We start from the raw sequence: 15,423 nt of genomic DNA on the forward strand, positions 1-15,423 counted from the left end.
GGGTATGGACTAGAGTGAGTTAAAGATTGTCAACAAGACTAGTATGGTACTAGAATATTGAATGAGACTTGGGAAAACAAAATGTCTAAACTCATGGTCATGGTCAAGGCTGATGGAGCAAATGTTACTGACTCTCTTGGTCATGATGGAGAGTGTTAGAATGAGTAGGTTTCCAGTACAGGCAACCCTCCCACCCGCATGTGACACAGAGACAACAGTATCGTTCCTGAAAGCCAAAGAAACAACACTCCAAACAACTCAACAGCCGCCCAAACGAAATAGCCCATTCCTCCCCATATATACAAAGTCCAAACAGCATAGCCTACCACCAAGCAAAATTTGCTTCCAGACTGGTCGATAAATTATAACTGGAAACAAGTGGGAAGTATTATTCGTTTCATGACAGATATTACCCGTATATTACCTGAGAAAGAAATCTTCTGTTGGGTTGCGATCTCACTGATGGTAACCCACTCACATATAATCAAATCATAAACGCTATACAAACTATTCAGGTATGTTGTTTTGTTTTTCATTTGGGACACCCGTTCTTCATTTGGAGTTGTCTTTTGGATCAATCTTATGAACCTTGTTCTTTTCAAACACTACGGAGAAGACAGTGATACATAAGAAGTCAAACACTTCTAACACTGTCAGCAGGCTGGCACCAAGCAACAGACCCAGTGCTCCACCGATGTCACAGAACAGGTCCAAGATCTCATACCCCAGCTGTTTTTCAGTGAGTTCGTAGGTCATAGAGCTCAGATACATCTCCAGAATAACCAGATTCCTCCGCCAGTACTCTTCAGTCTTACCCTTGGCCTTGGTGTACGCAGTAATGTAGTTCCTGGTCAGTGGAGAGCTGGAGTGTTGGGTGATGAACCTGGTATAGCTGCATGGCTCAGGACATCCAGCTTCACAGCCAGTGTCTGTCTGCAGATATCTAGCTTTAGCTGGGACATAACATTCCTGAAACTGTTGGGGTGTGCAATATGCAACATCGTCATTTGGATTTGTATAGTCCCTGCAGTTGCAAATGCTGACGATGAAATCCATCTCACACTCCATTTTGCATGCATCCCGGGAATAGTTTCGAGTGATGTACTTCAGAAACCCGTCTCCACAACCGCCTACACCATCATTTGCGGTCACCTCCTTTGTAACAGAAATATCATTATCAGTTATGTTTACAAAACTTCAACTACAAAATAAGGGTAGTGTAGTATTTTGTTATTTCCTAGTTCTAAATCGTCATTCATGTCCGAAGTACAAGCACAAGTCTGATATCATTGGAGCCATCAGACTTTACATTTACTGTCAATTAACGTGCAGTAGGGTAGATGTATGACATCGTTCTTGTCATTAAGGATGTCTGTTGATATCATCATGTGTGTTTAAATAGATTAATGTTTTTGTCGTCTCTTAATCCTCAAACATCTTTCAACCGCCTCCGTGGTCGCGGGTCGCGGGTTCGATCCCCGACCGCGTCATACCAAAATACGTTAAAATATGGTACTTGTTGGTCCCTGCCTGGCGCTCGGCATTAATGGGTACAACAAGGACTGGTCGGCTCGGAGTCAGTATAATGTGTCTGAGTGGGGTATTCATGCTTCACTGCGGCATGGTATCTCAGTGGGCTAGCACTATAAAACCAGCTTAAGTCTGGACTAGTACAAGCAGCCGCACATACACATACACACACATGCACGTCGTCATATGAGCGAAATATTCTCAAGCACGACGATAAACCCAATTTCGCCTCACATCAAACATCTTTCCAAGGGTAGATAAATATTTGTATTTGAGAACTCTGTACTATACGTAAAATATATATGATTGAGTGAGTGAGTGAGTTAAGATTTTAAGTCACATCGGCAATATTTCAGCCATATCGTGACTAAAGCAAGTTATCAATATATCAACAATTTAAGTGAAATTATAAAATTCTGCCGACGAAGGACAGTAAAATAACTAGATTATCACAGATATAGATATAAAACTAGTAACTAAATCTAAAACATGTGAACTATACAAGACGATACAATATAAAAACAGGCTATTGATCGCCAACAACTGAAGTTAGATCACCATACTAGGGACCATCCCGGGACTTACAGTACAATTGCTTCCTGCATGGACCCTAGCTGGATTTACACCATCCCTTCAGCCATTGGCGACAGAAGAGAAACCTAGCCATAAATTAAAAGTACACATATTCTACGATTAAAAACCTGGTACACTTAAATTGACTAAATGTTTTGGGACTTACGTACCCTCTCAGGAGGACAATAATTTTACGCTACTTCAACCCCCTTTGAGGGTACAGCCACTAACAATATCAGTTACTAATTTAAACTACCAATAATAAAATATATATCTATTTACAAATCAGTTAGCAAGTCTAATTTTTTTAAAAAGGCAATAATTAAATGAGAACTTATATGACTAAAAAGATCCTTCATAGTTTTTACTTTGAAATAAATATCCCTTGTGATGGAATATTCAACACAGTCAAGCAAGACATGCTTGACCGTGATTCGTTCATCACAAGGGATACAAAACGGAGGATCCTCACCTTTCAATAGGTACTCATGCGTATATCTTGTGTGGCCAATACGACATCGTCGTATGATGACCTCTTCAAATCTGGACTGACAACCCAAGTAAGTGTAACCGATATAGGGTTTTATTGCATGTAATTTATTGATACCTACTTGGGTGTCCCACTTCTTTTGCATCAGATCACGGATGTAAGATCTAATGCAAGCTTTGTAATCAGAGTATGGGAGCAGAAGTGGTGTCACAGATTTGTTGAGTGCAGCCTTAGCAGCAATATCAGCCATCGTGTTCCCAGAAATGCCAACGTGGCTGGGTAACCAACAAAAAGACGATGTCGCATTGGCCAGTAGCAAGCTCATTATACAATTCAATAATTTCTAATAAAAGTGGATGTTTGCAAGAAAGATTTTTAATAGCCTGAAGACACGAAAGAGAATCAGAAAAGATGATGTATTGTTTATATTTACGGTGTTTATTAATATATTTAAGAGCGGTTAAGATGGCGTTAGCTTCTGCTGTGAAAATAGAGCCGTTATTTGGTAATCGAGAAGAGATTGTTCTGGGATCCAATGACAGTGGCACATGCCACTGCGCCACCGTCCTTGGACCCATCTGTAAATAAGGATTTATATGTATTATATTTACTTTTTAATTGATTATATTCTTGTTTATACTGTAATTCGTTAGTTTCTGATTTTTTAAACTTTGTCAGGGTTAGGTCAACTTCAGGCCTCACCAGTTGCCAAGGAGGAGAAGAAAGAAGACGGGAAGGAGATATATTTTCCAGCTCAACCAAACTAGACACCTCAACTAAGACCGGACACATCAAGAAACTACAAGAACTCACTGCCTCAGGAACCAAACGCAAGATAACCACAGCACCAACCACAGCACCAACTATCAACAACACAGTCGTCAACCTTAGCAAGAAACAACTCACCAACCAACAGGTCAGTACCCTTGCAAGCCATCAAACAACTTAAACAACATCCTGATATTGTCATCGCCCCAGCCGACAAGGGCAGAGCCACTGTTGTCTTAGACAAGGACCACTTCCACTCCATGGTGGATAACCTCCTAGATGACACCTCAACCTACCAAATGATGAAGAGGGATCCGACTACAAAGCTCAACCGTCAGCATAAGGCCACGCTAAAAACGCTGCATGATAAATATGAACTCTCAACAGACCTGTATCGTAAACTCACAGTATCTCACCCCCAGCCACCTTATGCCAGAGCAACAGTCAAAATCCACAAGAACCCCGTTAAAACTCGTCTACTAGTCTGTTCCCGCGACACTGTATTCTACAGTACTGCCCAGCACCTTACCCAAGTACTCTCCCCATTAGGTAAATCTGCCAACTCCTTCATCAATGATTCAACTGACTTCTGCTCCAAGATCCGTGACATCACCAACCCAGGTCCAATCATCAGCTACGACGTTGTGGACCTATTCACCAATGTACCTCGGGATGAAGCCCTTCAAGCACTACGTCACAGAATTGACAACCTCCAACAACCCCTCAACACCAGCCTCTCTACCGACTCTATCATCAGCCTCACCTCCGCCTGCATCAACTCCACCTACTTCACCTGGGGCGATGCCATCTATGAGCAAATCCACGGACTTCCCATGGGCTCCCCACTATCCCCCATCCTAACAGAAATTTACATGGCCGACCTGGAAGAGAAGGCCCTAGAAACTGCACCCTTCAAACCGTCCTGCTGGTACCGCAAAGTGGATGACACCTTCGTCGTCCTCCAACCTCAGCAAGATCCAAAGCAGCTCCTCGCCCATCTCAACAGCCAACATCCCCGCATCAAATTCACCATTGAAACAGAGCAGAACAACCAACTACCTTTCCTTGATGTCCTTGTGTCCCGCACCTCCTGCAACCAACTCCAGACCTCCGTGTACAGAAAACCAACTCATACGGATCAATACATCCACTACAACTCCAACCACCCACCTAAAGTCAAGACCGGCGTCATCTCTACATTGACCAGAAGAGCCAAAAACATCTGCTCAACAAACCTACAGGAAGAAATTGAACACCTGAGGAAAGTCTTTGTGGAACGCAACCACTACCCACCTGAAATAGTCAACAGAACCATCGAAGCAACGCTTTCACCTCCTGCCAAAAGGTCTAAACCAGAATCAGCCCCCATCAAGATATCCATTCCCTACATTGGTAAACCATCACACCAAATCAGCCGACTCCTGAAACAACAGGCAGGAATAGACACTACCTTCTCAGCGTCCTCCAGCCTCAACAACCTCCTCCATGCCAACGGAAGAAAACAACCCACCGTCAACAACAACAACCCGAAATGTGTTATTTACAAAATAGACTGTGATTGTGGACAATGCTACATAGGTGAAACATCCCGACCCATCAACACCCGAGTCAAAGAACATCGCACCTCTGTTGCTAATTCCGACACCAAATCAGCTATCTCTGACCACATCAAAGCCAACCCCAATCATCAAATAGAGTGGTCCGACATCACCATTCTCGCCAACAACCAAACGGACTTCACTAAACGCAAGCTCACAGAAGCCATTCACATCAAACGCCACAAGCCTACCATCAACCGTGACCAAGGATACTTCATTCCATCTGCTTATGATCCACTCCTCCACCAAGCCCAGTCTATTGTATAAACATCGCATCCATTGTATAAACATCTCATTGTAACTACATCTCTGGCTTCCATTCACTATCCTTTATGTACTTACTGGCTTCATCAGCTTACTGCTTAGCCAATCATGGCAATTATGTTGTTTCCTTTGTCTATTATGTTGTTTCATTGTTATATACAGTATATATATGCAGCTCCTACACTTCATGTATCACTCTTGCTTGACAACGGTACAAGAATCTGTATCGAAACGTCGCACTCACGAAAATAAAGAAGTTGTTATCCATAAAACTTGTTATATATTGTACGTCTCAACTTCTAAAATGCCACTCAAATGAATGTTCGTGATAAGATTATTGGTTTCTAAAACCATACTAGTCGATTATTGACCATGCGTTCCATGGTTTTACAAACGCAGCTTGTCAATGAAATTGGTCTATAGTTAGATGGATCAGTATGATCCCGGCCAGGCTTAGGTATAGGGACAACAATGGCATTACGCCATGAAGGAGGAAAATGTCCAGTTGTCCAAATAGTATCAAAAATACTTAAAAGTGTTTCAAGACATGAGTTCGGTAAATGTTTTAAAAGCTGATAGTGGATATTATCAGCTCCTGTTGCTGTATCATGTGCTTGTACTAAGGCAGTGTTAAGCTCATGTAGTGAAAACACTTCATTGTAGTCTTCACCATTGTCAGAATTAAAATTAATTTTCATTTTTTCTTGTTGATTTTTATATTTCTGAAATTGAGGATTATAATTTGATGAAGAAGAATGTGCAGCTAAAGTTTCACCCAACCTATTGGCAATGTCAGATTTATTAGTTATTATATTGGGTCCATCCTTCAGGTGATGATATATATGATTGAATGAATGAATGTATATTTTCTCCAGAATTAACATCCGTGGATTTACAACTTCTCTGATGTTACACAGAGCAAAGACATTGTGCTTCTATCTATATAAATATCAATACGAGCGTTAGTGACACTCGCTTTATATATATTCTGTGTCATCTATGTACACAAATGACAATTTTCCAGTGCGGCAGATGAAAAAGGGGTAATCGAAAATATGTAAGATATATTTACAGAATATTAAGGATATACTTTCCCAAATTCTCTGGTTCAAAATTCCATATTGTGTTTGAACTGGGCCCCAGAAAAGTGCAAGTATGTCATTCTCTTCCAGAAGTTTAATCTGAACATAGCGGTAGCTGAGCGGGTCAGGCGGCTTTGTGTGCTGGCGATTAGGTGCCTGACTCTGAGAGTGTGAGTTCGAATCCCGGATGGGGCTCAACTAAAAAAGTACTAGAATTTGTACTTTACTAAGAAAGTGTAATCCCAAATATAACACATGTTACATTTGACCACTTTCTAAATGGCATTGTGTAATCGAAGAAGATCTAGCTCATTTCGTTCATTTATGTTATACTACCCGTGTAAAAGTACATGTCTGTCACAATGAAAATGATATCCTCCATATTTGGAACATTGTCGATGTTATGGGTGTGGAAGCCATCTTAGGGAATACTTGATGCAACATCTTAGATGAGGATAATGCAAATTTTGGAGAGAAACAGACCTGTATTTAGATCTATGCTAGATCTTCTCTTATACAAATTGCATAAATCGATGCTTAAGCTGTTGACCACTGGCTTGACTGGTCCAGACTCGATTATTTACTGACCGCGAACATATAGCTGGAATATTGCTGAGTGCGGCGTAAAACTAAACTCACTCCATGGCATCAACGCTTTAATGGCTGTTATGACCGGAACCTGGCATACATGTAGCAGTGATCAATGCTTTATGTTCTTTTCTACGATGACACGTACCCAGCCTTACAGCCGCTCCGTCTGGCTGCCTTTTACAAGCAAATGTGTATTGTCATATTCTGAATTATCTACGTGTCTGCTGTGAAGGCATAATGAATGCTGATAAAGTTTCCGTGAAGGTGAAATGTCCACAAGGCTTCATTTTACCAGTCCTACTGATTACATTGGAGATAAACATCCCGATTTCAACATAGGGAAAGAATTATGTATTGAAACTCGCTTACATGCACTCATTTTACTGTTTCATTGAATTACGTTTGAGTTTGAAATAATCCATTTTGCTAATAACAGCGCATGCTACTTACCTTCACTCCTATGCCAACAAAGTGCTGGGATCCGGGAGCTACTGCCATTCCCATCGCAGACATAATTGGGATCACCTCCGGAGCGTGAACAGCCACCTTCAGGTCAGAACAAACAGAACTAATCGCTAGCAACATACATGTACCTTCATCAACAAAAATATCATCATACATGGGAAATCAAATGTGATGAATTGTATCAGGAAAGAGCATATATTTTGTCAGTCACAGATTCCCTGCTTTCATATTGCATGCTTATAGATAGGGGGTGGGTATTGCAGAGAATTTTCATATTGCGATATATTGCGATTGCATGAAGTATTTTTAACCCAAAACTACTTATAATCGAGTTACTTCTTGATTTATAGAGCAAAAATACAACAAAATCACTAGGCTTGATTAAGCTTTAATAACAACTTTTAATCATAATAAAATAAAAATGTGAATAATATTTGGCACAAATGAAACAAGGACATATCCGAACATATCCGAGTGTTACGAAGTTTTCCGAATGCAAGTCAAAATACCGGTTTTTGATCAGCGTATCGCAATACGTATCGTGTTCATGTCTGAACCGGTAAATACCGGTAAACCGGTTATATTGCGCAGCCCTACTTATAGATGATGGTGATATCTGTCTGCCAATCAGATCAGAATCTTGTAAGAAGATTAACAATAATGAACATATGTTCTTATAACGAGCATCATTCCTCAGGCCAATCACTGTGCTGCAGCCAGTCCCCGATCTATGGTGTGGGATATTTTATGGCTTCATGGTCGCTTGTGCACTAGTAGTAGGGACGGTACGAACAACCAGGAGTCATAACAATTGTTTAAGGGGATGGAGTTGTTTGGTGGGAATGGATTCCAGTTTAAATGTTAATTTGGACATATATGTCATCATTCAAAATATAGAAACATTATACTGACATGGCATTCAGTGTTAAGGTTAATCGGGCCTTTTTACACAATCATTCCAATTTAAGAAATTTGTTATTGACACTCACCATGAACCCTGTTCCAAGGTATCCATCAGAGCTCCGAGTATATTCCTCTTCCTGGACATTTAGCAAGAGGCGCAGACCATTGGCACGTCCGGAATTACGAGCAAGCAGAGAACCATTGACTGGAGCAGATAGCGTATATATGCATTTTTTACTCATTTTCTTGTCTAGTTCAAACTATGGACCCGTGAAGATCCGGGGTAGAATAAGTCTTCAGCAACCCATGCTTGCTACAAAAGGCGACTATGCTTGTCGTAAGAGGCGACTAACGGGATCGGGTTGTCAGGCTCGCTGACTTGGTTGACACATGTCATCGGTTCCCAATTGTGCAGATCGATGCTCATGCTGTTGATCACTGGATTGTCTGGTCCAGACTCGATTATTTACAGACCTCCGCCATATAGTTGTAATATTGTTGAGTGCGGCGTAAACCTAAACTCACTCACTCACTTAAACTATGCTTACACAACACTCGGTTTTCAACAGGATTTGGTAAAATAATCCTCTTCTGGTATATCGGTAATCTCACCTCATTGCCTGGACTCGAAGGAGTATTTTTTTTTACAAATCAAGAACACCCTTTCGGATGTGTCACAGTGCTACTTATAATCTCCATTTAAGTACGACGTTGTGTGATACTCAATTCTGATTGGCTGAGAGCTCATCAATACTTAGCCTTGGCTTATTGGCGAGTCGACTGTCATACAGTATGGGAGATTAATAATTTGCTTGAGAAAATTCAAATGAGTGTACTTGCTGACAGTATAAACTGTATGTTTTGTAATCTATTTATGCTAGTTGTTACAAACACAAGCATATAGGTTCCAGAAATAGAACTCAGCATATCAAATGAAGTTCCTGACGTGACATGTTGTGAATTATCCTCGATAATCTCCTGGGTATACGTTACGATCACTCTCCACTATACCCTGGATGCATCCCCGGCTTGGCCCGATGATACAAACGTTACAATTAAGCTACAACTTTATTTTCACTGTACACTACGTCTGAGATACTAAAGTTTGTAACGTGCAAATGCCAACCTGCTGTATCATCTGTATGTGGGCCGGAGGCCATACATGCGTAATAAACGATTGAACTGAATTGAAAACGAGTTTATGCCACTGAAAGGTGTATTGCTTGTAAGAACAATAAATACAAGACATTGGAAAAAAATGGTCTCCACTCTCAAAAAGTTTAATTAACTTTAATTAACAAATTTCATCCAATTTTGTACACTGTCAGGTTACAGCCATGGTGTTACTTCCCTTTGCAAACAATGTGGCATTCTTGGATTTTTTATCTCAAACAAGCTTGTACTACTGTTCATGCCTATGTGACTGTACTTACTTTCTTTGCTGGAATATAAAATAAATCCCAAAACAAACAAACTTGGTTCCCAAATACTATTCCCCCAAAATTAAATATCCCTACTTATTCTGTTTTAAGATGGTTCCCACACAATTTTTAGTAAATGTGTTTGGTTTTTTTCCCCAAAGAATGTTATTTGTAAAAACCAAGTGGATATTTATCTCCAACAAATTATGCGCGGAAAACACAAGCTCATGCTCTATAGGACATTCACATTTTACATAATCTTTCATTTAAAGGAAAATTACTTTCCTGTATGTATCACTTGTCTCTGTCAGTTCACCGTGAAAGTATACCTTTAGACTGTGAATATTGCATTAATATGTCGTGTGTCTCAAGTTAATTTCAATTTAGAAAGGTATTCACCTTTATGACAGGATACAAGTTTTAATTGTTTGATCGACATTCTAGAAGTTGGTGAGTCAATAACGAAGCATATATATGGATGACAACTTTTTGTTTAATGCATAGGGCGACGTTTCGGTGCAGATTCTGTGTTACAGACCTTGATAGCGGTGTAAGAATCTACAATGAAACACCTCCGTATACAGTAAACAAGATAAGTTCGTATGCTTCATTATACAAGTTTTAACCAAACTAGTCATGTTTTATTTTTTACTTTTTGATAAAAGCCTGATAATTCTTGATAGTCTTGATATCGTACTTTTCCGACTGGTCTATGTTTATGCATTTATCCTATATAATTGCTGCCTTAGCCGACGCAATGCGGTCGTTAAAGCTTTACAGTTTCTGGACTATTGGATCCAGTGCACGCTTTAGCGTCCAGGAATATCCCAAACAGAATGTTCCACTGTATTCAAACCTGGATGCTATCATCCGAATACATGGCGGTAACATTTGCTACTGAGTTTCATGATTTGGATGTCTCCATGACAATATAACTTACCGTTATATGTGAAGCATGTCCCCATATCAGTTTCCTGGTAGATGAAGTCGTCATGTCCACATGGCGCTGACTCCCAGTCACACTGAAAGGAAATACGATGGTTGATAAGAACCATTTACTCTGATAACACATACATTACTGTTAATTTAGTAAATTCTTAGACGTAATACATTAACAGTATAGACAGACTTCTTTCCATGCATTCAGGAAAGCAATATGTTTGAAGCGTTTGTATCATATGCATGTTGGGATTTCAATAAACATAAACTATATAATTATATTACCCAGTAATCTAAGTAACATATGAATGTTGAGTATTCTAATCAATTAATCGTAGTAAAATACATGTATAAATGTTTTGTATTCATCCTGTGTCACATTTTTAAGCGATTTATAGATGTATTCAGTAATGTAACGATACCTGCTTTAAGAGTGTTCTCTATCACAGGAAATCACGATTATTATAACCAAATTGTACAGAGCCTAATAATTGCATTATCCATTAAACTGAAGCGATCGTACGTTGCATGGACTTTAGGCACCCTAAGTTGCCAAAGTATACAACAAGTAAGAGCACAGACATGCGTGCAGGGATAATTCTAACTGAAATATTAATAGCTGGAATAATAAAAAATTCGCATTTCAGGATACAGTTCAATTAGTGTTGATTGCCCAAAACATAGTTCTACAAAGATATTAATTTGGAAATAGAAAGGCTAATTATTGCCAAGCTTACACTTACTATTAATACTCATTCATTCCATTCCATCTCGTTGCTCAAGTGTCCACATGTACTTACCTTAATGATAGTGTTTTCCATGAAATGTCCATATGTTATATTCACTACATATTGTTCATCGGTATAAAACTTGGAGTTGAGCACCTGACTTAAAGTAACATTTGTATGTTCATTGAAATCAATATATGGATACACCGCTTGCACCACATCGCTAAATCCAAGATTCTCAATCAGTGAACCCCTCACGGCATTGTTATTACATATAGTTATGGTCGGAAACAAAATGGTGTTGTCAAGGATTTGATCCACTCTCACGTTGACAGGGACAGACAGATATAAAGATATCTGCTTGTAGATGTTGAAGGTGGTGAAAGAAAGTCCACCACACAAGATGAGGAACCAGACTACACGTCTGGAGATACTGGAATTGGCGTCACATATTTGAGGTAGTCCCTGTACAGTCACCACCTCGTGTAAAGGTTTGTTGCCTTTCATTGCCAGAGAGTAGAAACGTTCGTCAAGATGGCGAGTATTCGAGGTTTCCAGCCCTGCTCAATCAAAGTAATAGAGCGTCTTGTTTTTTGTTGTTTTTGTTTTTGTTGTTTTTGTTGCAGAGTTTTTAACTGGTCGTTCGTCGTGGATTCTGTGCTGGCTGTTCAACCTTGTGACACATGAATGTGTGTCACTACATATGGCTTGTGTTGTGGAGTTTCTTCAACACATATCAAATTTATGTTGACTTCGCTAATTGCTTGATGGTTGACATCATTGGGCTTTTTTATTACATGCATTAGCAGTTGTTGTGCGAAGTCCTTGCTAACAGCTCAGTGTATTTGCCCAGAAAAGGACAATCAATCAGCAGAGAGAGTGTCACTACATATGGCTTGTATTGTGAGTTTCTTCCAAACATAATAGATTCATGTTGACTGTGCTAGTTGCTTGACATCATCGGTTTTGAATCCATGCATTAGTAGTTGATGGCTAATGGCTTTGCAAATAGCTCGTTGTCTTTGCGCAGAAATCCATAAAACATCAGCTTAGTGAAAGTATTTACAACCTCCTCGGATGCGGATGTGGAGACAAATGGGTGGTGGGGAGAGAAAGGGGGTTCGAATAAGGAGGGTGAGGGGTGCTGGGGTTGGGAGGAAGAGATTAAGAGATTGATGCAATTACCCATTCAGTTCACAATACATTCTGGCTATTCTATGGCGTGATTGCTGCCTAGAGCTTTACAGTGCATATTTACCATCATTGTTCCCTGCGAATGTGTATTCTTCAGATCTTGAAATTCTGTAGCACCACATCTGATTTAACTCTGTTATAGATGTCAGCGACTGGGTGCCTGCAGAAACTGTCTGTTGCGGAACACACACATTTGTATATTGTGTTCTGAACTGTTCCCTACTCTGCTTACATATAGTCCGTTTGGCTCAAAAGCGGACCGATGAATTGCAATCTAACTCGAAAACTAATAAACATAAAATACTCAATGAAACGCTGATCATAATCAAAACATCATACCAACTCTGTGAGGTTTTTGCAGAATTTTTGTCCTACAAATAAAAAAGTTGTTTAACAATCTATCGTTAAAATATTGACACAGTTCACTCTTTGTTACGAGGGAGTAGTGCAGAGAAAGGGACAGCCAGGTGTTCGAGAACGGAAGGAGACAGCACAGGTTAATGAATCAATAACTTTGTCTGTGAACGTGCTTCTCTAACACCTGGCTGTCCCTTTCTCTGCACTCCTCCCTCGTAACAAACGGTGAACTGTGTCAATATTTTAATGATAGATTGTTAAACAATTTTTTATTTTTAGGACAAAAATTCTGATCAGCGTTTCATTGAGTATGTTATGTTTATTAGTTTTCGAGTTAGATTGCAATTCATCGGTCCGCTTTTGAGCCAAACGGACTGTAGACATGATTACAATTCCCACGTGACTGCCATACAGTATAGTATGTCATCATAACCTGAAAGTAGAAATATTACCTCATATTAGATGTCAACCAATTGTCAGATATTCCCTATTCCTCTGATATCAAACATACCCTATTCCTCTGATATCAAACGATATAAATCAATCATGTCACCTTATAACAAGCCACAATTTTGCGTGATATGAAATCTCTTTGCTTCCTTTGAAATTGCCTCATTTGACATTGACGCGTTCATATATTTCGTTATTGACAATAGTTCACGCTGCCGTGAAACGTGCTGTTATCCTTATCCTTATCCTTATAACACACATGTAACGTTGCTATGCTGTTTAAAGGCTAAATTGATATGTCAAATGTGACATTTATTCATTTTGTTGAATCAACATTTCAAATAATTTTCATTCGTAAAGAACGGAATCGTTCTATGTATTTACTCTCGAGTGGAGAGTTTTAAAAAAATTAAAAAAACTAGTCTTCACCAGTCGACATAACCGTAGGGTATTAAATTTAATTTTAAATTTTCATGGATTTACATTCTTCTAAAAAAATGAAACTATGTTTCTCATTTGCTGTCCACATATTGTCACATCCGTTGAAAAACACCTGACGTGAAACCAAGAAACAAGACAACAATCTGTTGTACGATTCAAATAGCATTTTATTTACCTTTGTTTTAAAATCAATATACATTTCTGCTTGGGATTCACAGTGGCAAGGCCAGGAATAGCGACGGTAACAATTAGTACAACTGAAAATTACGAACAATGCAATGACCATGACAGGAGTATGGTAACTTTTGTCACTGTACATATCATACGTTTATGTTTCCAGCAAACCGAGTCTTGAATAAGCATTTGTTCTTCAAATCAGAAATCACCATTGTGCTTTATCAAGTCGATTCGACTCCTTTATATCATCTATCCTGACCTACCAATCGTGATCGACACTCATGATTTCGTACATGAGATTGTCTCCTCTATTATTCACAGACTTGAATATTGATATAGCTTGAAAGTAGTATACCACGCAACCCTGGCGGGATTTTCAAGATGACGGCGCCCACCGGTCACGTGATCCAAGATGGCGGCACTTCCGGTAAGGGAATGTACTTCCGGTTCCGGTGGTTCTGGTTCTGGTGTGTAAGTGCGCAGTGCGATGACGTCACCTCCGGGCCAAGATGGCGGCCCATCCGGTGGGATCTTGCGGGGATCTCGTGGGGATCTTGCGAGCGTAGACACCATGCAAGATGGCGAGCCGACGGAACGGACGGGGAAGGAGAGAGGGAGGGAGGCCTAGAGAAGGGTGTGGTTCAAGCATTGATGAGTTTTATAGCTGAGGTTGATGACGTCACTTTGGGCCGTCGGGTTAGTGTGGCGTGACGTCATAGGGTGTGTGACGTCATGGGCAAAACCCATGGGAAAAAAACCATAGGAAAAACCCATAGGAAAAACCCATGGGCATGCCCATGGTAAACAAACAAAAAACAAAACACAATGGAAAAACCTATGGGAAAAACCAATGACGTTGTGTATATAACCCAGGCGCAGCGTGGGTCTTGTCAGTTCTCACCATGTCGTCACCACGAATGAATGAAGCAGAGGAAGAAGAACTTGAAGAGGCGCCCGTGCCCTACTGGTTGGAACCGACGTCCCAAATAAACAAATAAACACTCATCGCTATACGCTGATCCATCTTGGTTGCAGCGTCAACAACCTGAAGACCTCCCCATCGTTCTCAGAGAGCAGTTTGATGCTGTCTTGTTAGACCTGAGAAACAATGTGAACGGCCAGGATGGTGATTGCACGGAATTGATCATGAACCATCCAGCCCTGGATTCACCCATCCCCATCACGTTACAGCCCATGGAGGACCTCCAGGTGGAACACATCATGGCCGGAGTGGAAAAAGTAACCGCGAGTTGCATATCGATGAGACCATGGAAATACACTTACTGCATTTAGACAATCCTGAATGTATAGGCCAGGGACACGGCTTGGCCAAGGCACATTGTCGGCTTAAACGCCTTCCTGGAAAAGAAACAATGCATCGTACAAATCAAGAATGAGGATCAACTCTGCTTTGCCCGTGCCCTGGTCGTGGCCAGTCACCACAAACACAAA

The 15,423-nt window shown here is 40.2% G+C and overlaps 1 protein-coding gene across 1 annotated transcript; it reads right to left on the reverse strand.

The window, feature by feature from the left end:
• Positions 1 to 552: 552 nt before the first annotated feature.
• LOC124289848 (acid-sensing ion channel 1A-like) lies at positions 553 to 11,859 on the reverse strand. Its single transcript, XM_046726527.1, has 5 exons — positions 11,680 to 11,859; positions 10,626 to 10,707; positions 8,351 to 8,469; positions 7,347 to 7,442; positions 553 to 1,155 (listed from the first exon to the last, which is right to left on the reverse strand). The coding sequence occupies exons 1-5, from the start codon at positions 11,857 to 11,859 to the stop codon at positions 553 to 555; spliced, it is 1,080 nt and encodes a 359-aa protein (XP_046582483.1).
• Between the last annotated feature and the right edge of the window lie 3,564 nt (positions 11,860 to 15,423).

This window comes from Haliotis rubra, unplaced genomic scaffold (genome assembly GCF_003918875.1).
Source record: "Haliotis rubra isolate DU_JTF1 unplaced genomic scaffold, ASM391887v1 Scf112, whole genome shotgun sequence".
Classification (NCBI taxonomy): Eukaryota; Metazoa; Mollusca; class Gastropoda; order Lepetellida; family Haliotidae; genus Haliotis; species Haliotis rubra.